The 24000-nt window shown below is 54.7% G+C and overlaps 1 protein-coding gene across 2 annotated transcripts; it reads right to left on the minus strand.

The window, feature by feature from the left end:
• Nucleotides 1–4650: 4650 nt before the first annotated feature.
• LOC309828495 (fatty-acid amide hydrolase 1) lies at nt 4651–23180 on the minus strand. Of its 2 annotated transcripts, none has more exons than XM_082663834.1 (16): nt 22747–23180; nt 21330–21543; nt 15688–15801; nt 13073–13207; nt 12733–12866; nt 12447–12653; nt 12155–12195; nt 11801–11925; nt 10048–10173; nt 9415–9512; nt 8174–8273; nt 7857–7897; nt 7096–7135; nt 6490–6598; nt 5805–5950; nt 4651–5331 (listed from the first exon to the last, which is right to left on the minus strand). In XM_082663834.1, exons 2-16 carry the CDS (start codon nt 21522–21524, stop codon nt 5203–5205), a joined length of 1740 nt encoding a protein of 579 aa, XP_082519960.1. In that variant the 5' UTR covers nt 21525–21543; nt 22747–23180; the 3' UTR covers nt 4651–5202. The 2 variants fall into 2 exon arrangements, 1 of the variants encoding a protein (XP_082519960.1); XR_014297314.1 differs by having other exon boundaries at nt 5193–5331; nt 5805–6045.
• Between the last annotated feature and the right edge of the window lie 820 nt (nt 23181–24000).

The raw sequence follows: 24000 nt of genomic DNA on the forward strand, positions 1-24000 counted from the left end.
CTCTGATAAAGCAGTGCTTCTGCTTTACTGCACTTCTAACAAGTGTTTTTATGTGGTTGTGCACTTGGTGTCTGTTTGCTAGAAGAATGAAAGCGCCATTCAGGCAGGGACTATCTCTGATTGGTTACCCTGAAGTAATTCCCGTGGGAGGAGTTCAATACGTTTATTGGATGGATGGAGATGAAGGGGGTATAGAGATGGGGAACTGGATGGATGAGGACTTGCAGACGAGGAGAAAGTCCCAGGTTGAATATATACTGGGAGCTATTTGTCCTTATGGGCACAAAGCAAGGTCAGAGCAGTAGTTAAGATAAATGTGAAAAGGGCTGAGGACAGGGGCTGACCAGGACATTCCTGTTTAGGATGAGAAGGAAGTAACAGGTGGGGCCAAAAGGGTTCACTAATAACAAATCACCCACTCCTCCATTCAACTAGCCTTCACTGGGTACCCACTGAGTACCAGGCGCCATGCTGGGTGCTGGACATGCAAGGGCAAACCCCACACGGCCCTGACCCTAGGTGACTTCATCTGCCTCAGGTGCAGAGGGCCGCCACTCCCAACCTCTGTGTAGGAAACCTGGGAGGTCTCGCCAAGGCTAGCTGGGACGCTCAAGACTTGATGAGACTTAATTATGTGGCAATCTCTTATGTCCAGGTTGTCTGAGCAGGTGGTCTGGGGTGACACACCCCACGGCTCTTTCCATGGCTCTGATCTGATTGTTTATTGGCGACTTGGATGAGGTTGGAGAGGTCCAGTGCTCAGATCTGTGGATGGACAAAGTTGGGAGGCAGAACAGAAAGAGTGGGCAACAGAGCCAGGATCCCAAAGGCTCTCAACAAGCTGGAGCTCTGGGATGACCCTAAAAGATGGTGCTTTTTAGGGACAAGTGGCAGGTCCTCTGTGTGTCCTAAACTCCAATATCACAACCCTTCTGTAAACAGACACCAGCAGAGGAGCACAGTGCCTGGACGTGGCTTCTGTCTCCAGTGTTGTGGTCACTTAGCACAGAACCTGGCACCCAGAGGGTGTTTACTGCCTGTCCTCGGGATGATTGTGCAGACAAGGAAAGTACACTAAGTCTGGAGTCGGGCATGTGGATTCAACTCTTCTCTGTTCAAGTCTTTGTCCTTGGACAAATCAGCAACGCCCTTCTGAACTTCAGTTCCCTCATCTATAAAATGGAAGTAATAATGCCTACTTTTTCCAATGAGATAATGGATTATCAACTCCACAACCTAATCAATATTGGATTCTATTATTAAGACACAGCCCCTGCTTTCGAGCATGGACAGAAGCACCAAGAAGCCCTCTCAACACAGCCTGACAGTTGTAAGAGGATGACCACCCTTACCTTGGAATAGTGGGATGTGGGGGGCGGGGATCTTCAGGTGGAGACATGAGGAAGAGCATTCCAGGCAGAGCAAGCACAGTGCACAAAGGGCATGGAGGTGGGAGGTGTGCAGTGCCCTGAGCACCATCTCAGGGCCCCAAGGAAGGGGAGGAATCAGAGTGGTCAGTTGCATGGCCAGGTGAAGCGTGGCCTTGTGGGTCAGAGCCAGGAGTCTGGACTGAGCACAAGGTTTTAGGCGTGATGAGGCTTGTTTTTAGAAAGGTCACTCATCTGCCATATGAAAGACAGTTGGAGAAGACCAGTCTGAAGAGGGGAGGCCAGGCAAGAAGCTATGGCAGTGGACCAGGGAGTAGGGGAAAGGCTGAGACCAGGAAGTAGCCACGTGGCTTAGAGGGTATTGAGGCGGCTGGACTGGTCAGACAGGAAGAGGTGGCGGCTGGCTTATGCTGTCACTCCTCTGTGCCTCAGCATCATGGGACACCAGGCAGAGGCTCTGACATCGAATGAATCAGATATCGATTCTAACTCCCCTGCTTCTAGCTGTGGGACCTTTCTGTAAAATGGGGACAAAAACACCGACAACAGGGTGAATAGGATAAAATGACATGATCACTATAAAGTGCCCATTAGGTAGATGGCTCATATTCAGAATGTCCTTCCCCCCTTGTCCTGATTAAAAGTCACCTTACCGCTTCATTCATTAAATACGTACATCTTTACTATCACACCCGCCTGCCTCCCTGCCTCCTTTCAGTCAACGAATATCGTCCAGAATGCAGCTCTGAGAGGACAAGACCCCAGTCTGCCGCATCACTGCAGTCCCAGCATCCAATACAGCGCCTGGTCCCTAGGAGATGCTCAGTTAATGTTCACTAAATTAACTAAGCACCTTCTAGGCACTGTTCCACATGCTGAGTATCAGGCTGAGCACGACAAAGTGCAGCTCTCAGGAAGCTTGCCTGAGTGGAGACAAAAAAAAAAAAAAAGGATGATTCCAGATAGTGATAATGCTATAAAGTACAAAGGGTGGCATGTTAGAAGGTGTCAAGGGGGACTGTTTGCCAAGTGGGTGATCAGGGAAGGTGACATTGGCGCCAAGTGTTCCAAACAGAGGGACAGCTAACACAGAAGCTCTGGAGCAGGGACCAGCTTGAGACGATCGAGAGACCAAAGGGTGCTCGTGTGGCTGGAGCACGCACAACAAACGAGAGGAAGAGACATCCAGGAGGAGGCAGGGGGGTGGGCAAGGGCCACGTCACGTGGGGCCTCGCAGGACTCAAGGAGGAGACTGGATTTTATTTGCAGTTGATTGGGAAGCCATTGCAAGGTCTTTAGGAGAGAGGTGGATTGATCTGATATACACTTTTTTTTTTTTTTTTTTTTTTTGCCGTACGCGGGCCTCTCACTGTTGTGGCCTCTCCCGTTGCGGTGCACAGGCTCTGGACGCGCAGACTCAGCGGCCATGGCTCACGGGCCTAGCTGCTCTGCAGCATGTGGGATCTTCCCGGACCAGGGCACGAACCCGTGTCCCCTGCATCGGCAGGCGGACTCTCAACCACTGCGCCACCAGGGAAGCCCTGATATACACTTTTAAATGATCACTCTGGCTGCTGTATGGAGAATGGATTGGCGGACAGGTGAGGAAGGAAGCAGGGAGCCCAGTTTGGTTATTAGTGTCCAGGTGAGAGGCAGGTGGCTTGGACCACAGTGTAGAGGTGGAGGTGGAACGCAGGGGGTACTCGCTTCCTCGCTGACCACCTCCGCCGCCCTCAGCAGCATTTGGCCCCATCGTCTACCCTTTCCCCCCAGCCCTGATCACAAGAGAGCCAACGTGCTTGCATCCTCCACACACACAGGCCCAGGAGCCTCTCAGGGATGGGTTCCAGGCTTGGCGGAACTCCGCACCACTAAGCACGGGGCTGGGCACAGCCCTGCTGGGGTCCAAGGGTGACATCAATAAATCAGGGAAGGAATGGAGGAGAGGTGGCCCCCACGGCAGCCTCGTGTCTGAAAGCACGAGGCTATCATTAACCAAAGAGAGAAATGGGGCAGGAAGCTGGGGCAGATGGCACGTGGTTTTATGGAAGGATATGAGGCAAAGTGACGGAGCAGTTAAGAGAAATCAGGGCAAAGTGCAGCAGCTGCCTGGTCACCCCAATCTAGGCATCCATGTGGGTCGGGCCTTCTAGTCAGCCCCAAGGTAGGGCCTCATGTCTGCCCTGAGACTTGCCCCACTGAGGCAGGGATGTCACTGGCAGAAAGTACAGGTGCCACCGGGCACGTGACTTGGAGGGGAAAGCACCACTGGAGAAGCAGGAAAATCTCGGTGGAGAAGGGAGCCTTGGGAAAGCAGCTTGCCCTGAAAAGAACATGAAGGAGGTCAGGTGGGAGCCAGGGGCCCACCCTGCCCGAGGGCTCAGGCCAGAAGCATCTCCGACAGCAAGCGGGCGAGTTAGGGCTGGAGCCAGGGAGGAGCGAGGCAGCTGTGCTGGTGGACCCAAGAAGCCCCCCAGTCATCCAGATGAGCTAACCCTCCACCCACCAGGCAAAGCAGTCCAGTAAGAGGTGAGCTGGCAAACTGGGCAGAGCTGAGCCTGAGCTGAGACAGCTCACTTCCACCCCGCAACTGTCAAGTCCCAAATCACCTCTCTCTCTACCTGGGCCACAGCCCTAGCTCAGGCCCCAGGCCCCCTTCCCCACATTAGGATCATGGAGCAGCCTCGTTACCCTCTCCAGGCTCTGCCCCTCCAGCCTACTCTCCTCGCCACACCTGTCTGATCCTTCAAGAGCGCCCCATTGCCCTTGAGACTGGATTCAAGTTCCTGAACTGGCCCTCCAAGTCCACCTTGATCTGACCCCCACCTACATCTCTGCTGCTCCTCCTGTGCCCATTCTGGCTGTAGTACTGTTCCTTCTCCCTGGGATGTCCTCGTCCCCTATCTCAGCCCTGGGGACCTTCTATACTCAACACAGACAGTCCTCCTTCAGGAAGCCTTCCCAGAACACTCCAGTCCTGCGCTGGCCCTGCAAGCACTCTCTGCTAGATCACCTTGTCTTGTGCTCGCCTCCTCAGTCCTGCGGGTTCCTCTCCCCAGCAGCATCCCAGACTCCCCGCTGCCCGGTGCCCGGCCCTGTGCTGGCCACTGAGGACAAAGACATAGAAATAGTATCCCTGCCGTCAAGGAGAGCCAGTGTGCTAAGGGTGGTGACCCACCCGCGGATGCCCACCACACAGCGCAGACTGGGAGGAAACAGCCCACCTACTCCAGGGCTCAGAAGGAGAAAGAGGGATCTGAGCTGGGCCTCAGAGGATTTAATGGTAGGGGAGCAGAAAGGGCATTCCCAGCAGACGCAAGGAGAAAAGACAATGCCTAACAAAGTAGGGCTTAGTCTAAGGGGGGTGGGAGGGGTGGGTGTGAAGTGCTGGGGCCGCATCGCCCATCCTGAGAAGCTTGTGTCCATCCTGCGAGTGACAGGAACCAGAGGAGGTTTTGGAGCAGGAGACTGACGTGGCTGGAGTCAGGTTCTAGAAGGTCGGGTCTCCAACCCCCAGTGCCCTAACGATGACTTCCAGAAAGGACAGACCAGGAACCGATTCTTGACTGTTAGCGGGCCTTTGCCCATGTCATGCCCACGGGCTGCCACGTTGGGGGTGTCAGGGCAGGGAGGGGAACAGGGGAGGGAGCGAGGTCCAGACTCAGCGGGTTTGGGCTTCTTGCAGGGGCGAGGGGGAGGGACTTGGAAGCCTCTGCCCCAGGCTGAACACTTCCTCCAGGGTGGCAGCTGTGCCCTGACTACGCTGGGCGTGGCTCCAGTGGGTCTCAGGTCCTCTAGGGCCAGGCGGCGGCAGTCAGCATGGCTGCCTCTCGGGGGTCATCAGTCGCTCCACCTCCCGCATGAACCGCAGACACAGCTCTTCCTGCCACGGCAGAGCCACGCACTGCACAGCCACAGGCAGGCCCACGCTCTTCTTCACGTTCTGCAGGGGACACAGGCGTCAGGACGGGAGGCGTCGAGGCAGGACCCCACCCTGGGCCCAGGAAGCACCCCAGCTGGAGAGGAGGGCAGCACGGCAGGGCCAGCCCGCAGTCTTTAGGGGTCTTGCATTAAGAAAGACAGACGAGAGGATGTGAGGGCCATCTGGCTGTGACACCTGTCACCCCATGGATCACCAGGGTTGACTTGGCTGATCTGGCTGGCTAGGCGGGTGTCCCCTTCCTCCCTCACCACTCCACGTGCGTCCCTCCCGAAGCTGCGCGCTCGGTGAAAGAGGACGACCTTCCCCGATAGAGGAGGACCGTTCTTCCGTCAAGGGTATACGAGCAGCTGCGCTCCCCTGCTAGAACCTCCAAACAAGCTCTCAAGACAGACAGACAAGGATACTCGTGTTTATACTGTCTCCTCCACTAGAGGAAGGGGAGCAGGTGTGAGTCCAGGGGAAAAGGGACTTACCTTCCGCAGCGCCTTGTCCCAGATATCCCCAAAGTAGCCCTTGTAATGCTCCAACTGGGCCTCGTCCTCAGCGGTCACCGTGGTGACAGGCACTACCCCCGCAGGGAAGTCCAGGCAGTTGTAGAGCACAGTGTAGCTGATGGCCCCTGAGACACAGCACATGTGGCTGGAGCAGGTTGGGTGACCTTCCATGACAACTGTCCTCTCTGAGCCCCAGTCTTCCACCCTGTGAAATGGCACCCTGCATCCACAGACAGGGAGAGGTTCTCTCCTAGGGCTGAGACTTGAATGAGAGCCCGGGAATCCAGATTCAGGGCGGGCTGGAGAGTGCGCTGACGAGCTTGCCCTGTGCCTCTTCCCTGCAGCTTCCCCCCGCCTGGACTGTTGTTGCTGTCTTCCTGGTTTATCTAAATCCCACCTGGGCTTCAAACACCAGCTCCCAAAACCACAGACTCTGTAACATGATCTCCAACTTGAACAGTGCTGAGGACAGGGTCCCACATGACTCCCATCTCTCCAGCCAACCAGACTGTGAGCCTCTCAAGGGTGGAGTCCTCCCCCAGGGGGGCAACCCACCCGCAGGGTTCCTCTTCTTCTACCTCCCAGCAGCCCCACCAGGCAAAGGGCTGAACTCATAGAAGAGAAGAGACAGGTGACAGGGCTGTGATGGGGCTGCAAGCCTCACCTGTGGCCTTGCCTGGGCCATTCAAGTCTAGAGCAGGGCCCAGCATGGGGGTGAGCAGCACATCCAGCTCCACTGCTCTCCACTGGGCAATCACAGAGCGACGGTACACCTGGGGAGGATACCCGTACACCAGGTGAAGCACTCGGACCCAGCCCGTTACATGGACTCTCCAACGCAGGCACTGTGGCTGGGGTGACTCTAGCCCTGCACCTGCCCCGGATGTGAACTGAACCACAGTGGGATGGAGGACCTCGGGGGTATTCAGACAGGGCTGCTCTCAGGGGGCATCACCTGCTCCACAGAACCACAGACACCACTCTTCCTACCAGGGCAGGGCCATGGAGTGCTGGCTACAGGCAGCATCAGAGTGGCAAAAGAGGTATCCAGGACAGGAGCCCCAGGCTGACCCAGGCCCCTAGGACGGGTCTCTGGGCAAGTGAGGGTCTGACAGCAGTCCCCAAGCGGCCCGATCCAGGGAGTGGAAGGGAGAACGATGGGCCACTCCAGGGGATCAGTGGGACCAGTGGCCGAGAGACCCCAACGCAGGTGGCCTGTCCAACTCCACCCCCCACCCGCCCTACTCTAGTCGAGAGGCTCTGACCTCACCTCAATCTCGTGGTGCAGTTCCCAGAGCTTTCCAGCTGACCTGGACAGAGGGAGTGAGGTCACTGACCAGGATGATCCCAGCCATGGGGATTAGCAACATCAGACCCCTACTCTCAACACCTCCCAGATCTCATTCCTCCTTGGACCCTTCTCAATGCCAGAGCACTCTGAGAGGGAAGTAGTGCAGGGCAGAAGTTCTAATCCCTAAGTTCATGTCCCACTGAGTCCCCAGGAGGGACCTAGGCCTGACTCCTTGCTACCCTCAGGACACAGGAGAGGCCAGAGCCACCCAAGGTCCTAAATGCCTGGTGGTAACAGAAGGAGGAAGTCCACAAGATGCCAGGGCCTGAGAATGGGACAACTTATTCCCAGCTTTTCCGGCATGAGCAACTGAGGGGCAGGCAAGAGAGGGCGCGGTGCAGTCTGATCTCTAAGAGTAGCACCCTCATGGGTTCCCAGCATCCCCCGCTCCTGCCTCCCGCCAGCTCCTTCCTGGGCCTTTCCACCCGTGCCCAGCCAGGGCAATCTTCTCCTCTCCACCCCCTCCCATTCTGTGCTCTCCCAGGTCCTTGCTCTCCAGGCTTTCCTGGACCTTGCTAAGACATCTTCAAGATCCTCCTCGAAAGCCACAGAGGTTGCCACCCTGCCTGGGCCCTTTCCAGCCTCAGAAGCTACTTCTCTCATCTTTTCCTGTTGGAAAGCACTTGGACCCAGGTCAGGGGAAAAGGGGGCAAGCATCTGGGCATGGGAAACATTCTTACCGAGACTTGATGCTGTTGAGAAAGGTTGACAACCTTGGGAGCTGCAGAAGGACAGACACAGTCAGTGACTCAGCTTTGGGCCAGGTGTGGCAATAATCTTCAGGCCAAGCTGCCTGTGCTTCCTCCCTCTGTCCCTTCCCCCATGTCCCGGGTCAGCACCCCTTTCAGCATGCATGTTAGCTGAAGATCAAAGGGCATGGGGGGAGGAGAAGAGACTAGGTGAGGGCTGAGAAGAAGAGGAGGCTAAGGGGAGGGGGGAAGAGCCCCAGAGGCTCCCGCCCGGCCCAGCCCACCCCTTCTATTCCTTGTGCCCTCACCAGAGGCCTTAGCATGAAAGCCAGCAGTCCTTTAAGCCAGCTGGGCATCCTCAGAGTTGAGATCAGGTCTCCCAAGCAGGGGTCCACGAAATCACCTTTGCTGGGAGACAAAGGGTCCAGTCCAGACACATCCACCCCAGGCATCCCTCCTGGCTCACCCCCACCTACTGCATCCCCCGGTCTCTACTCAGTGACTCTGCCTACCTCCCTCCTCACCAGACTCTGGCAGCCACGCTCTCCAGCCCCTTCATCTCAGCCTCTCCTTTCCAACATGTGGCTTGTGTCTGCAGACCCTTTGCGATGCCTGGGCTCCACCCACACCCATGGAGCTCCCCAAGGCAGGACTCCCTGTCTACCTCCCTGGTAAACTCAGCTTAAAGCAGTAAGAACTAGAGGCAGCATCTCCCTGGCCAGGGCGTGATACTGAGGGCATTCCCCCCGTGGAGGCGGATATTGGCCTGGAGGCACGAGTGGCGCAGTCTTGAGTGGGCACCGTGATCCTTGTCTCTGAGGCTGTCTCTGCTCTAGATCTCAGGGAAAGGTCTCAGGCGGCTGATCCTGGAGCCTCATTCCCAGGGCCAGAGTGAGGGGTAGCCCCTTCCGCTAAAGCCTGAACCATACTTAGCTACTGGGGGAAGTCCAGTCAGTCTGGGCATGTCCCCAGGAGGCACCTTCACAGGCCTGTCCTCTGCCCGTGTCAACCTTTAAGGACTGAAAACACCCAAGTGGAACCAGCTTCTCTAAACATGAGTCCCTTAAAGCGGGTCTGGTCCAACCTACTGACTTTACAGACAAGAAAACTGAGGTCCTACTCAAAAGAGAAAGACGTGGCTCAAGTGAGAAGAGCCCGGAGTCACAGAATGACGTCTACACCCCTGCCCTCCTATTTGACCCTACCCTTGTCTCTCAATCTTTCCCAAATAGATAGGCAACTCCCTGCTTACCTCCTACCTCCCAGCCAGCTCAGCTCAGGATGAGGCCATGGATGCTCAATCCAGCCTCCCCCTGCGCTGGCACCTTTCCAAAGACTCCCTGGCAAGGTAGTGCCAGGCTCAGCCTGCAGTCAGAGGGGTGGCAAGGTCCCTAACCAGAATGCTCAGACCTTCTTCACATTCAGCTGAGGCCTGTCCTCCATCTTCCCCCAGCCTGGCCTGTCCCCGGGGTTACAGCACCCAGCTGCTCTTCCTGGGTCTCCCCATGTCCTGATCCCACCACAGACCTCCAAAACCAACATCACTCACAAGTTCTGTAGGAAGCTCTTGCCACCGTCACTGAACAGCCCACCCATCGACAGGGTCTCCACAGCATGGGGTATGTTGCTTGGCAGGAAGGGAACCAGCTGCAGGGACTGAGTAGTGTAAGACTCCCAGACCTAGAAACCCTTGGGTCCCACCACCCCCATGCTACCCAGGCAGCCCCGAGCATGGACTGGACCAACCCTGCCTTCACGCTACCCTCACTGGAGCCACAACGGTGGCCTTGTTGGCCCGTGATAACTCCCTGTAAGATGCACATCAGGAGAGAAGTCTGGAGCCACACATAAGCCTGTCTCAGATGAACATCCCCCAACCTGCCATCTCAGGGCCCCAGGAACCTCTGGACAGCTGTGCACCCCTGTCTGCGGTCGACGAGGCCCTCCCAATGCAGCTCACAGCTCACACATCCCCAGCACAGGGGTGAGCTCACCATCAATCATGTACCCCAATACTTCTGATCAGCCCCTCTTTCCTGGTCCCCCAGGGACCGAATTCCCATCCCCAACCACAAAACAATCAGGGTGGAAGGATGCCAGGGATGGGTGGCAGCCATGGGTACCAGGAAGGCTTCCCTGAAAGAGGGGCGATGCCAGGACTTGTGGGCTCCCACCTCCATACCGTGTGGCCAGCAGCTTCGAGTCTCTTCTTGGTCTCCAGCAGGGCCCGTGTCATGGCCGGGGTGGGCATGGTATAGTTGTCAGTCTCATAATACCCCACACGCAGGGGCTGAGAGCTTGTGTAGACCTGGGGGCAACACACAGGAGTCAGAGTCAGGTCAGGAAAGGGTGGCCCCAAGCAGGGCTCCCAGAGCTCAGAACAGCTACTCAGCCCCAGACTCAGCTTTGAGGCTACACCCTAGATCCCCCGAAAACTGACTGCCAGTGAGGCCAGCCCCTTCTGCATATGACCCCTTCACAAAACACCTTCACAATGACTTTGCAGGTGGGCAGAGCAAGAATGAGGATTCCCACTGGTCCTACGAGGAAACTGAAGCTTCAGGTCTAGATAGGGAGATAGGCCCAGAGTGGAGCTGGGACTCAGCCAAGGCCACTTGTCAGGGCAGAGCTACAAGACTAGGTCAGGAAGCCAGGTATCCCGCGTCCTGAGCCGAGGCTCTCCACAGCCTGTTTCCAGAATGCTAGTCCTGGCTCCCGTAAGAGATTGTTCCAGACCTCAGGACAGGAGCCTCCCCTCCTCCCCTCCTCTCAGGAAGGGGCTCTTGAAGGACTGGTTTCACTTAGAACATCTCCTCTGCTGAGGAGGGGTAGCTCACCCCATCCCCAGCCCCGATCTCCTGCCTGCCCCAGTGCCTTCAGCCCTTCCAAGGCAACCTGGGCTGGGTGAGGGCAAGAGGTCTGTAGGGAGAAATGCCAGACCGCTGAGAGACGGCGCTTACATCACACAGACAGCTTACTGTCTACATTAACATGGCTTTACTATTCCACTGCCCACATCGATCTAACTTCACTACTCCTGAATGTGTTGTACATAAAGTACAGATAACTTTATCAGTCATTCTTAAAAGACCCGCCAATTCTTCAATAGAAGCACCAAATGACGGCTTATCCTCTAAGACTCCTTGAACCCCTCTCCTCAGAATCCTCACCTTGCTCTATCCACCAGTCCTAACCTATTACATCATGATCTGTACCCAATCCTAACCAATGCCCCACACTGAAATATCCACCTGAAACCAACTTCAACATCCTAACTTCGCACCCCTCCCCCACACTGCTAAGGCTCTGTGGAGGCAGCACTCCCCCTCACCACAGAAAGCATTAAACTCAGCCTTATCTGATCAACAGGCTGTTTTGATGATATTTTGGGGAGCCAGCATCTGACACTGCCCACAGATCCCAGCTTTCTCTGGGAGGGAGACAGCTCCGCTTTTAACCGTCCTTAACTCACTCAGCCTACACGCCAAGCATCCCTCTGGAGGCTGGGGATAGGGACATGAATACTATAGGAAAGGCTCCTAATTACTGAGGATCAAACACAGATAAGGTACAGGAGTGCTCTCTCAAGCTGTTCTTAGCCTCGAGGACACTCCTGTTCCGCAGTGACAGCCCCCAGGCTGGGCCGGAAGGTGGGCCTTTCCTCAGCTCTGGCTCCCAGCCCACCAATTTGAAAGCCTCAAGGTTTCCAAATGCAGGCAAGGGCGCCATCTAGTGGCTGTCTGAAGAGGCGCTGCTGCTGGCCTCAGACACACACACTGCCCCCCCCCCTCACCCCACCCCACCCCCGGCCCTGCCGGGGTGGTTTTCAGGAGACAGGGCCTCCAAGTCCTGCTGCAATGCGGGGAGTGCTCTCTGGGCTCAGGAGCACCAGTGAGATCTGAATCCACCCCATGCCCACCCCCACCCCGGCTCACCTCCTCCCTGAAGGGCAGGGGGGGCACGGAGGGGTCCAGGTGGAACATGTCCTCACACAGCAGCGCTCGCAGGCACAGCGCCAGGCTCTCCACGTCCCGGGCCATGGGGCCGACCGAGAGCTGTACTGTGGGGCAGGGAGGGGAGGAAAGAGAGATCACCCAGCCCCAAGGAGCTCTGGGGCCAGGTCCAAGCATGGACTGGGCCGTGGCCCAGTAGTGTGCACAGGGACAAGGCGTAGGAACTCAGATCTAGAGTGGCCTGGGGGCCCAACACTGCCCCAAGGAGAGGCAGGGGCAGAGGCGGATCAGGCAGACCCCCCTCCTCCAGGGCATAGAGGGAACCACAGACCTCACCTGCTACCTGTCCATAGACACAGCCCTTCAGGCCACTCTTGCTGGATAAGAAACACAAGATGTTGGCAATGGGAAATAGCCATCCTCTGCCCAACCCCACATCCATACAGCAGCTCCCAACTCTCTCACCACTTTGGAAACTAGGAACCAAGGACTGTGGTGCTGTGACACTACCTCCCAGCAAAACCCCAGTCAGGGAATCCCTGCCTGGAGCCCAGAGAGGTGGGAAGCTAGGCCAAGGTCACACAGCAAGAGACTCAGAAGCTCCCTCCCCTGACCACCTACACCATACCTGATGCGGTTCCCTGTGGGTTTGAGGCCGCAGATGCCACAGAATGCAGAGGGAAAGCGAATGCTTCCTCCGATGTCGGTGCCTAAGCCCAGTAGGGAGCCCCCAGCCGCAATGAGGGCCCCCTCACCCCCTGAGGAGCCACCTGGGCTCTTGGAAGACTTCCATGGGTTCACGGTCTGGCCAAAGAGGGGGTTACAACAGTCATAGCTGGAGGAAACAGAAAGGGGTCAGCCCATGTCACGCTGGCACCGGTGCCCCTGCCCCCACCCCGCACCTGAGACACAACCTGAACATGGACTGGGGGACATTGGTGTACACGAAGGGCAAGGCCCCCTGCCGCTTCAGCACCTGCACCACCACGCTGTCACACTCTGCTGGCGCCCCCTCGTTCAGGCTCAAGCCCAATGTCGAGTCCTGGCCCTAGAAGGAGGGATGGGCAAGAGGGACGTGGCTGATGAGCCAGGGGCGCCTTGGCAGCACAGGGTCTGTTCCCACCACCACCCCACAGGCCAAGGCAGGGCGTACCCATGGTGCCCTCTCAAGGCCTTTGGACCTGGTACTTCCTCTGAGGGCCCAGGGTGACCCAGGACACAGAGCTGGCTGGCAGGGACTGGGTCAGGGCACACCTTGTAGCTGAAGCACTCCTTGAGGCTCACTGGGACGCCGTAGAGCAGGCCCTGCCTTGGGACCTGGCACAGCTGAGTCTCACAGTCTGCCAGGTAGGTAGTCACACAGTTAGTCCCTTTGTTCACTTCCCAGGCCTTGGGGAGAGAGAAATGGATACAAGAACAAAGTGAAGCTGGCTTCTCTTTTTTTGTTTCAGTTGTGTTAAAATTCCCTTACCACCCAGGGAAAGGGTAACCAGAAACATGACCCAGGGGCACAGAGGATAACCTAGGCCCAGCACTCGCCTCACTAGGGACACGTGGCTCCAGCCTCATCCTGGCTGTCTCTGGCCTTCAACTCCAAAACGGACAGAGAGTGAGAGTACTCCCAGGGCCAGGGCACAACCAGGGCACTCAAAGGGGCAAGATACTGACCTCAGATGCCCCCCAGAGGCCGAGCTGGGAGGAGGTTGACCCTTGGCCACCCCAACCCCTGTCCTCCTCCAAGCCACACCCTCTGCCCAGTGAGGCTGGCAGATCCCCGTGTCAGGTCACACTGGGAGTCAGTGCAGGGCAGGGCTAGACCCAGGCTACAGCCTCCCAGCAGCACAGGGAGCCTCCCAACTCCTCTGCCCCAGGCGGGCCCAGGTGAAGCCTCCCCTCCCCCAGGAACCCTTGAAGCTGATAATCAACTCTCATGGACGCGTGGCTGACTGATAGCAACTGACAGGAACATGGGTGTGGCCCTGTTGCCACACTCAGGTACAGGAAATCTGTCTCCTGCCCCAGGGCAGAAAGAGAGGAGGCCTATCTGTAGCCAGAATGCTCTCTGTGGATGATTAAGGGGGGCAGGAGCTTCTTCAGGGACATGGATTCATTAGAAACAACCCCGGCTGTTGAGACTGTGTGTCCTCTCAGTGCACCCGGCCCAGGGGTGTCCAGTCCTTTCTCTACAGTCCCTCTCTGCCCCACTCTCAGCTGCAGTCACTCACACCACTCTCATACCCACCCGTCAGTCCCCCTGGCACTCATGTCCACCTGCTTAGGGGTCCCACTCACTACCACATGCTCTCTTCCAAGAAATCATATCAGATACAAGTCACACTCATAGAAGTAAGTCAGAAAAAGAAAAACAAATAGCATATGCTAACACATATATATAGAATCTTAAAAAAGAAAATGGTTCTGAAGAACCTAGGGGCAGGACAGGAACAAAGATGCAGTTGAGAATGGACTTGAGGACCTGGTGGGGGAAGGGTAAGCTGGGACAAAGTGAGAGAGTGGCGTGGACATCTATACACTACCAAATGTAAAATAGATAGCTAGTGGGAAGCAGCTGCATCTCACAGGGAGATCAGCTCGGTGCTTTGTGACCACCTAGAGGGGTGGGATAGGGAGAGTGGGAGTGAGACGCAAGAGGGAGGAGATATGGGGATATATGTATACATTACTGATTCACTTTGTTATACAGCAGAAACCAACACAACATTGTAAAGCAATTATACTCCAATAAAGATGTTTTAAAAAAGTGCTATGGCATATATAGACAAGTCACACTCACAAAGCACATTTCCTTCTTTCATTTTGTTTCAAACACATTTCTTGAGCACTTACTATATAAAAGACATAGCGTTCAGCAATAAGGTGCAAAGACAAATAAGACTGTCCACCAAAAGCCCACATTTGCCTTGGGAAAGAGAAAGACAAGGCAAGCCCTACAATGTGATGAGAAACTGTGCTGTTAGAAAGTGAACACTTAGGGAGGGTGGGAGGGAGGGAGACGCAAGAGGGAAGACATATGGGAACATATGTTTATGTATGACTGATTCACTTTGTTATAAATCAGAAACTAACACACCATTGTAAAGCAATTATACTCCAATAAAGATGTTAAAAAAAAAAAAAAAGAAAGTGAACACTGAAGAGGAAACCCTAACTCAGGCTGGGAGGGGAGGAGGGTCCTGGGAGGCTTCCTGGAGGACTCCAGAGACTCCTCTCTGAGCCCTGAAAACTCTTCCGGGGGAGCCTGTTGCACTGAGCGGGGCAAGAAGGAGAAGAGCCTCGCAGGTAAAAGGAACCCCACACGAGCCAGTGCAGGCGCTGGGTGCCAGGGAACTGCCAGCAGCTGAGCTGCTGATGCCCCAAGTTACAGAAGGCCTTGGCCAGAGAGGACGCTGAAGAGCTGAGGGGGCACCTGGCCAGGAGGCTGGCGCTTGCTCCCAGAGGGAGATGGTGGTGGAGGACCAGGGTGGCTGAAGAGGGGGAGACAAGGGGATGGACTAGAGACAGCTATAGGAAGGGACCAGACCAGACTTGGTGACTGATGGGGTGGGGGCGGAAGGGAGAGGGAAGTCTGGGCTAAAAGCCAGGTTTCTAGCTAAGACAACATGCTCAGTATCCACCCCCCCTGCCCCTCCCCCCCTCCCCAAATACACACACAGAGCCACTCTCTTTCTTCTCTCTCTCTCTCACACTCACACACACATACACACACACACACACACACACACACACAGAGTACCTCCCTGGCACTGTGATCCCACCACGGCCCTCAGTGGGACAAAGTCCAGGCCAGGTTTTCCCCCCAGCCTTGCAGAGAAAGTGGAGGAAGGAGCAGGGTCACTCCCAGGCTTTACCTTTCCCAAGTAGGTGAAGAGCACGGCCTCCCGAGACAGCTCCCCACTGTGTAGCTTCTGTACCAGTTGAGGCAGAGGCAGGGCCAGCAGTGCCTCTGAGTCCAGGTCAGGGTTCTGGGGAGACACCTCGGATCAGTCCCCTACTCCCCGCAGGCTCCATGTGCCTGCAGCAGACACCAGTGGCCCATGCCCCCAAATCCCCGCACCTACCAAGCACGTGCTGTCACCTGCCAACCCATGACAGATGTGCCCACCCACAGCTCTGACACCACAAATGTGGTCCAGCCTGGGCAGGCCCTTGCCACCTGTAGAAAATACAGATCTATCTCTTCAAGAAGCTAACCTGAGGGGGGTCCAGGGAGAGGCCATGCCCAGGCTGATCATTAGACCATTACTAACAGGGACCACCAATGACTATCTACTGTGTGCCAGGCACCATGCCAATGTGCTCCATGTCTGGATGAAATCTTACTACCATTCCCATTGCACAGCTGAAGAAACTGAGGCTCAGCAAGGGGAAGTGCCTTGCCTAGGACTTACAGATAAACTATAGTTCTCTGCCCATTCAGCATGGGCTGACCACTGGCTGTCCACCTGCACCTAACTACTCAACACCTTGTCAGGGGAGGGCAGAAATAAGAAAACCCTGTCCTGGGTGGTTAGGGCTGGAGCTGGAGCCACATCCAAATGAGAGGGTTTTTGTGTTCAGTCCATAGATATTCATTAGGCACCTATTCCATACCAGGCACCATGCTAGGCAAGGGGATACAGCAGTGAACAAAAAAGTCACATCCAGTCTTTGGGGGAGCTTACACAAGGTGCAGAGTTGGGGATGAGCAGATAATTCATAAGTAAATAAGAATTTTAGATAGCAAGAAATAAAGAAAATAAAATGGATGCAGTGAGTGGGCGGCACACAGGTAGAGGGTGGTCAGGGAAGAGCTCTCTGAAGGAGAAGGGATGTTTGATCAGACACCTACTGCCAGGCCTCGAAGGCCCCCAGAGCCTCTGGGGTCAGCCCCTGCCTGCAAACATCCTGGCTTCCCCCTCGAGGGTATTGGGCTAATTAGTAAATAGGGCTAGGACGACATCTGAGTTGCAGGTACCACATCTCATCTCTACCCTCCTCTGCTCCTGCCAAAGTCACCAGGGACTTCCTTGTTGCCGAATACAGCAAACACCTGACTCTGTTCATTCTGCTCCAAGTCTCATGGAGGCATTCAGAGGGCTCGCTTCAGTTTCCTCTGGGCACAGACATACCCCGCTCCCCGGGGCTCCCTCCCACCTCTCCGCTCCTTCTGTCATCCGCTCATTCAGTCAACACACATGTTCTGAGCATCTACTATGTGCTGAGGACTAGCTAGGGCTGTGAATTTAGAGATAAATTAGAGAGATAACCAAGACAGACAAGTCTCTGCTTTCAGAGCTTAGAGCTTAGAGATAACCAAGACAGACAAGTCTCTGCTTTCAGAGCTTAGCTTACCTTCAAGAAAACAAACAAGTTAATTGGGAAAAGAATTTGAAGAAGAATAAAAGAAAAAAAATATTTTTTTAAAGAAAGAAAATAAGTTAACAAAGAATGGACAGATCATGGCAAGTGTGAGAAAGGATAAACGGAGCCTGTGACAGAAAGAACAGAGGAATGACTCAGATGGGCTGGGTAGGTGGCGGTGACATTTCAGATGTGATCTGAAGCATGAGAAGGAGCCAGACGCGGGGAGAGACAGAGGCTCCTGGAGGTTCCTCTGGCACCTCTTCTTCCCTCTCTGATGCTGGGAGAAGTCACTCCTTCTCATGGCTTCCACTCCAGGCCCTCTGCCTATCTCACAGCCTCCAGATCATCGTCCTTCGACTGACCCAACTGAGCTCAGACCTACTCGCTGGGCTACTCCCTTTTCTCCCTCTGTCCCTGTGTCGTTCCCCTGAGCTCGGTGCCTCCCCATCCCTCTCCACTGGCTCCTCTTCCCTCAGGGAAGGACGCTGCCCTCCATCTTCCACTCCCCCCCTCTCCCTCCCACCCACATCCAGTCACCAAGCCCCCTAAGTAGCTCTGGCAAATGGCCACCTCTCTGTCCCCTCTACCAAGACCCTTGCCAGTGCACATCCTTTCTCTCCTGGGTCAGACAGGGGCCACCCAACTGGCTGCCCCACCCAAGCTTTGTGGCCAGGCCAGACAGTGCAGTCTCAGCCCACCTTGCCTCTCCCCTTAAAGTCCCCTTCACACCACGAGCTCCAGGAGATGCTTCCAGGCCGTGGTCCTGTCAGACTCCCCTGAACCCCCTCAGTGCAACATGGCCCCCTCACACCCACCACACGCCCAGAGCTGAACGCCCACCACACACACCCACCACACAGCCTTTGAAGCCTGGCCTCCATATCAGGAACACTCCACCTCTTCCCTGAATTTGTTAAACGGATTCAACACTCACTTGGGATTTTTTTTTTTTTTAAATAATACAAGCAGCTACAGGGAAGGAAAAAAAGAAAAATGGATCTATGATCTCCCTACCAACACACGAGACAACCCCTAGTGACGTACTTTTTTAAAGGTATACAGAATGAAAAGTGAACATTTCCCCCCACCTCTAGGGCCACTCTGCCCAGTCCCTCTTCTGAAAAGGAACCCATAGTTAACAGTTTCTGATGAAACCTCACAGGAAAAAAAAAAAATGTCTGTGAAAAACCCACAATGTGGGGCTGCCCTGGTGGCACAGTGGTTGAGAATCCGCCTGCCAATGCAGGGGACACAGGTTCAAGCCCTGGTCTGGGAAGATCCCACATGCCACAGAGCAGTGAAGCCCATGCGCCACAACTACTGAGCCCACATGCCGCAACTACTGAAGCCCGCGCGCCTAGAGCCTGTGCTCCACAGCAAGAGAAGCCACCGCAGTGAGAAGCCCGCACACCGCAACAAAGAGTAGCCCCCGCTCGCCGCAACTAGAGAAAGCCCGCGCACAGCAAGGAAGACCCAATGCAGCCAAAAATAAATAAATTAATTTTAAAAAAATTAGTATGGAGAATGCAGGGAAGTGTACAAATAACGTCTCACCAAGCATGTGGCCATCTGTATGCCTACTTTTTCAAGCAAAAGATACTATAGCTATCATTGAATCACTGCCCCTCCTCCATCTGTTTTTCTCCTTCTGAACCACCTACTGTCCTAATTTCAGGTATCCTAGATTGTCCTCCAAGTCTTTTTTATTTTCACTTATGGGGTTTTTTTTTATCGCTTTTGTCCTATTTCAAGATATCTCTTCCATTTGATCATATAGGCCACTGATACTGATCGAAACAAAAACCATACTGTTCTTCGCGTTATTCATTGAATTGTTTTGTTTTAAAATCAGCTTCAGGTTGGTCTTGGAGACGCCAGGAGATGGAACTACAGGTCAGATCCAGCTGAAGGAAGTGGCATTTGTAATCCAGTGGAATTTTGACAAAAGGGCTTGTAAGGGATGTGTGGGAAGGGCATTCAGGATAAAACTACAGGTGCGGAGGCACAGAGGGATAAGCAGGTGTTCTGGGATGGCTCTCCCAGCCATAATATTCTGTCAATGGTGGTCTCTCTCTTCAGTCCAGAAAGGATATTGAAACTCATTCAGGGGGCAAGGTGGAAACAAATGCAACAAATGGGCATGTTACAGGTTAAGCTTCACGCGGTCAACAGAGAATACAAGAAATACGCCTCCTTCTAAAGTTGCTCTAGAGTCCAGAGAAAGATGAACCATCTTGCGATGTTCAGGAGGTGCTTAGTACTCCTCCTCCTCCAGCAATGCCTCGGGACACAGGAAGTATCTGGGTCCCAACTAGCTTTCCTGCTGTCTATCAGGCAGGAGCTGTACTATAAGCTGCTGTATTCTTCCAGGGCCCTACTAACCCTGGGCCCCTTCCCAAGGCCCTGGATGAGCTCAGCTAAACTGCCCACCTCCTACCCATTCCCAAAGCTATTATCACGAAGACCTCACCTCTTTGCTGATTGCTCAACACATTGAAGCTCCTAAGATAGTTCTCCCTCTCTTCTCCCAGTCACTGGAAAACCAAAAGGTGATTTCCCTGCTTTCCCATCTGCAAGAGCCAAGTTTTGGTGTTCTGAGGCCAGGCTCTGCCCCATGGAGGCTGTTTCAACAGCTTTGGGTATTTTAGGGCCAACGTTTCTACCCTTGAAGAGTCAGTTCTTAAAAATAATGAAAGGCTGTTGCTCCAGCAGGAAACTGTGTAGATGCTGATGCTTGGAGTTGAAGTGAGGGAAGACCCACCCTTCTACCACCCCACACCCCTACCAGCTGGTGGGTTCCTTGCAACCAGGACGGGAGTCCTGTAGGCACAAACTGTGGACAGATTCTTACAGCTGCCTCCACACAGCCCTCGGTGCTGGCAGAACTCAGCTAGCCAGCTGCACAGGACCTGGAGCCTCGGGAGCAGCCGAGGGTCTCCAGGCTGAGCCTGGCATCACTGCAAGGATCCCTGAGCAGGGCACCAAGGAGGTCAGCCAGAGAAGGAGGATCAGACAGTGATAAACCTGTGCCCAAGGAGGGAAAGTGACCAGTTTGGATGGAATACCTAAAAACCGACTGATTGTGTACTTTTCAGCCAGCTTGATGAGTGAAGGCTGGAACCAGATACATTTTTATTTCAAGAAATAAACAAATATGACATTTCCTGGTCCAGGAATGGTGTGGAGTAAATCCATACCATTACATTCAGCTAAAACCTCACGGCCATCAAGGCCATACCCAGGGCGTGGCATTCAAGGCCAGGGTCTCTCTTCCTAATATTTCTCCCCTGCTCCTCTCCAGCGGAATGAGGCTGGATGGTCCCACCAGGCATCTGGGTTCTAGTTCCAGCTCCTGTCTCGTGCTGTCCCATTATCCGGAATGCCTTCCCACCTGTCAGATCCAAATCCTATCAAACACTCGGGGCAAGTCTTCCCTCCCTCAGCACATAAGACCTGAGTTCAGCATTTTGACTTGGAACTGAGTCCAGTGTGTCACACACCTGGAGGGAAAGAAAGCCTCCCCTTCTAGGCCTCTCCCTCGCCCCCATACACACACTGAGCTGATCCAGAGGAGAAAATCTTGTTGACAGATCACCCACCTAAACCTATTCATGCAAAGGGCTTATAACCCATCAGACTCGACAGCCTAGGTGGCAGGGGTCCAGCTCCGCCAGTAACTCCCTGTGGACTTGGGCAAGTCCCTCTCCAGCTCCCTCTTAGCATCCTCAAGCACATATCAATGAGTTTGAACTGTAAGCTCTCCAGATGCCCTTGGCCATGACTTTATGATTCCAAAATCCTCAACCCGAGCATCCTATTGGTTCTCACACTGCGTTTTAGAGTCCTAATAGTGATCTTGAGATTCTCTGGCACCAGAGCAAAGCTCCTCTTTGACCCAGTGCGAGACAGCCTTCGACAGCCTGCCCAGTTCCTTTCGTTTCCCTTCCTCCCCTAGGCCCCATCTGGCTCAGAAACAGTACGGAATGCATTACGGCGAGAGGAGTTTCGGGGAGTTACGAACCTGCGCTGCCCACACACCTGCGCTGCCCGCTGCCCGCCGCTCGCCCCTCCGCGCGGCCGGGCGGCTGAAAGTGCTGCCGCCACCCCAGGCCCTCCCCCTGACCCCGATTCCAACCCCGGCCATCACCTGGAGACGGAAGCGCTGCGCCGCCTTGTCCATGGTCTCCAGGGCCGCTTGCTGCTTCTGTCGTGCCCGGGCCGCCGCGCCCCGCGCCGTCCGGTGACTGGACCAGCGCAGGGCCAAGGCCGCCGCCACCAAGCAGCAAGCTAGGGTAGCCCCGGAGGGGCCGGAGAGCGCGTCCCACAGTTCATCCAGCACCATGGTATCCCGCCGCCGACAGCTGCCGAGGGAAACCGAAGAGGAATCAGCACGCGCGGACTTCGCCGCAAAACCTGGCCTGGATCGACCTGGGATCCAGCGCCCGCCTGCGCTGGAGGGAGGGAGGGGCGGTGCCGCAGCCGCAGACACGCGGGGCGGTGCGCTGTTGCCTGGCAGCCGGCCAGAGGCCGGTAAAGCGCAACCGACAAGGTCAAGCGCGGCAGCTCGGCTAGGACTGCTCCGCAAGTCCTCACGCACTGGACCAGGCGGAGCGGAAGGAGCACCCGATTCCCTTGGGCGCCCTCGGAAGCTCGAGCGTAGCAGCGGTTCGGCGCCCCTGTCCGGCCCGACCTCTGCCCTGCGCACCCGAGAACCACAACTCCCGGAAGATGCAGTCCAGCCGGAGCCCCTGCGGGTAATAGGACGGAGAGCAGCGATAGGCTGAGCTCCCGGACCTGTTTAATCCCCGCAAACAGTTTAGCAGCATCTTCCTTGGAGGACCTTGGGTTGGGTGGTGCATCACAGGGCACCCACCTCTCCCCTGCGTGGGGCTTTGGGGTGCCAGGCAGAGATGGGCACAGGATGTTCCTCTCAGGGAGCCCACCTGCTGCCCCCTCTCCTCCCCCACCGTGGGACCCGGTGTCTCCCTCCCTGGACTCTTCATGGCCAGAATACCCGTCACTTGTCCTTTTGCTCAGCCACCTCCCACAGACTGACCTTCCCAGGGTCACTCATTTCCAGTCCTGGGCCCTCCTGGATTTCACACTCAGGAAACAGAAAGAACTGCTTCTGTCTGGGGACCTGACACTCTTCATTAGTGGGGTGGGTGGATAATATATACACATAATATTTCTCCCATCTAGGCCTTTCTCACAGGACTTTATGTGCTTTATTTCATTTGTCCTCCCAACAGACCTATGAGGAAAGCATTTTTATTATCCTCATTTACAGATGAGGTAACTGAGGACAAGAGGGGTTAAATAACTTCTGTGGGTCACAGAGGTGGCTGAGTGGGGATTCAAACTCAGGTCCGATCCTAAACCATTGCTCTTAACCATCAAGCAGTACTACCATTACTGCCCCTGGAAGTGAGGCTTTGTGGGATGGGATGTGGGAAAGGGCTCTGTGGCTGGAAAACTCTGTCTGCTGAAACACTGCTGTCCATCCAGTTCTGTCTTTACCTCTTTGAATCCGTGCCTTTTCCTGTAAAAGGATGAATGCCTACCTCGCAAGATTGTTAGGAGGAGTCTGTGAGATCCTTGCTGTGAGCTGGGGAAACTGAAGGAGGTACCAGGTCTTCAATCAGGCCTTATGGAGCTCAAGGTCTGGTTGAGAAGGAAAAAACATGCATAGACCAAGAAACAAAAGACATGCTTTGGTGGAAATGCAGAGATCATGTGGCATGAATCCAAAAAGCCTTGGAGGCTGGGCCCTTAGGCTGAATAGCCCTTGGGAAAGCCAGATAGCACAATGGTTTAAAGTTTACCTCTGGAGCTGGAGTGTCTGGTAACCCAACCTTGTTGTGTGACTGTGCCCCAGTTTCCTTACCTGTAAAATGAGGATAATAGTACCCCCGCCCCCGGGCCAATTCTCTAGTACTATTGTCAGAACCAAATGAGCTAACACATGAAATGCAGCCAGAACTGAGACTAGCCTATAGAAAGCAATCCATGCATGTTAATCAGTATATTATTGTTGTTGTTATTATTAAAGACCTACAGAGAGGGGTTTTCTGACCTGAGAAGCCCAAGCTCAGGAACCAGACTCCCTGAGTTCAAATCCTAACTTTGCCACTTACTGTGTAACCTTCAGTAAATCACTTTAACCTCTTGTGCCTCAGTTTCCTTATCTGCAAAATAGGAGATAATCATAGTGACTGCTTCATAGAATTGTGAAGATTAAATGAGTTAATTCAAGGGAAGTTAATTCAAAAGAGTCAATTCAGCTGATTAAATGAGGTTAGAACAGCACCTGGTCCATTGTAAGAGCTCAATAAACATTGACTCATTATTTTAAACAGAGATGTGACACAAATGTTTTGGAAAGGCAATGTGGAGGAGGACGGGGAGAGGAAAGCTGGAGGCAGAGACCATGGAATGGAAGAGCAGGCGGATGTGGGGATCCAGTGGGGCTGGGGTTTCCAGGCCTCCACCTGTGTTACCAGAAAAGCATCTGTAATTCAACACCACACCATTCCCTGAGACAAAACAGCACTTGCCTGCCCTCAGGTGGTGTGTGTAAACTAGAGTTACTTGTATGTGCAGTGCTCAAGCAGGCCCTGGTGGGTTTCCTGAGCAGTATCAGGGTTCTCCCCCACTAGCTGGTGACCTTGAGCAAGTCATCCTTATGTATCCTCAGCTGTCAAGTGGGAAGACAGGTAAATACCTTGCCAAGTTCAGTTGGAGGTGGGGGCAGGGCAGAAGGGATGAGGGGTAGAGCTTGCAGAAGGGGAGGAAGCTTGTCAGATTCCAGAGGGTTT

The sequence above is a fragment of the Grampus griseus genome (assembly GCF_964374135.1).
Source record: "Grampus griseus genome assembly, chromosome: 1".
Classification (NCBI taxonomy): Eukaryota; Metazoa; Chordata; class Mammalia; order Artiodactyla; family Delphinidae; genus Grampus; species Grampus griseus.

Excerpts from the sequence above, each read along its gene's own strand:
- LOC309828495 (XM_082663834.1), bottom strand. The coding sequence starts at position 21,524 with ATGGTGCTGGATGAACTGTGGGACGCGCTCTCCGGCCCCTCCGGGGCT. Across the intron at positions 8,274-9,414 it reads AAGAGCTTCCTACAGAACTT|CAAAGGTGATTTCGTGGACC; the intron begins GTGAGTGATGTT and ends TTTGTCTCCCAG. Across the intron at positions 7,898-8,173 it reads CTTTCATGCTAAGGCCTCTG|CTCCCAAGGTTGTCAACCTT; the intron begins GTGAGGGCACAA and ends GTCCTTCTGCAG.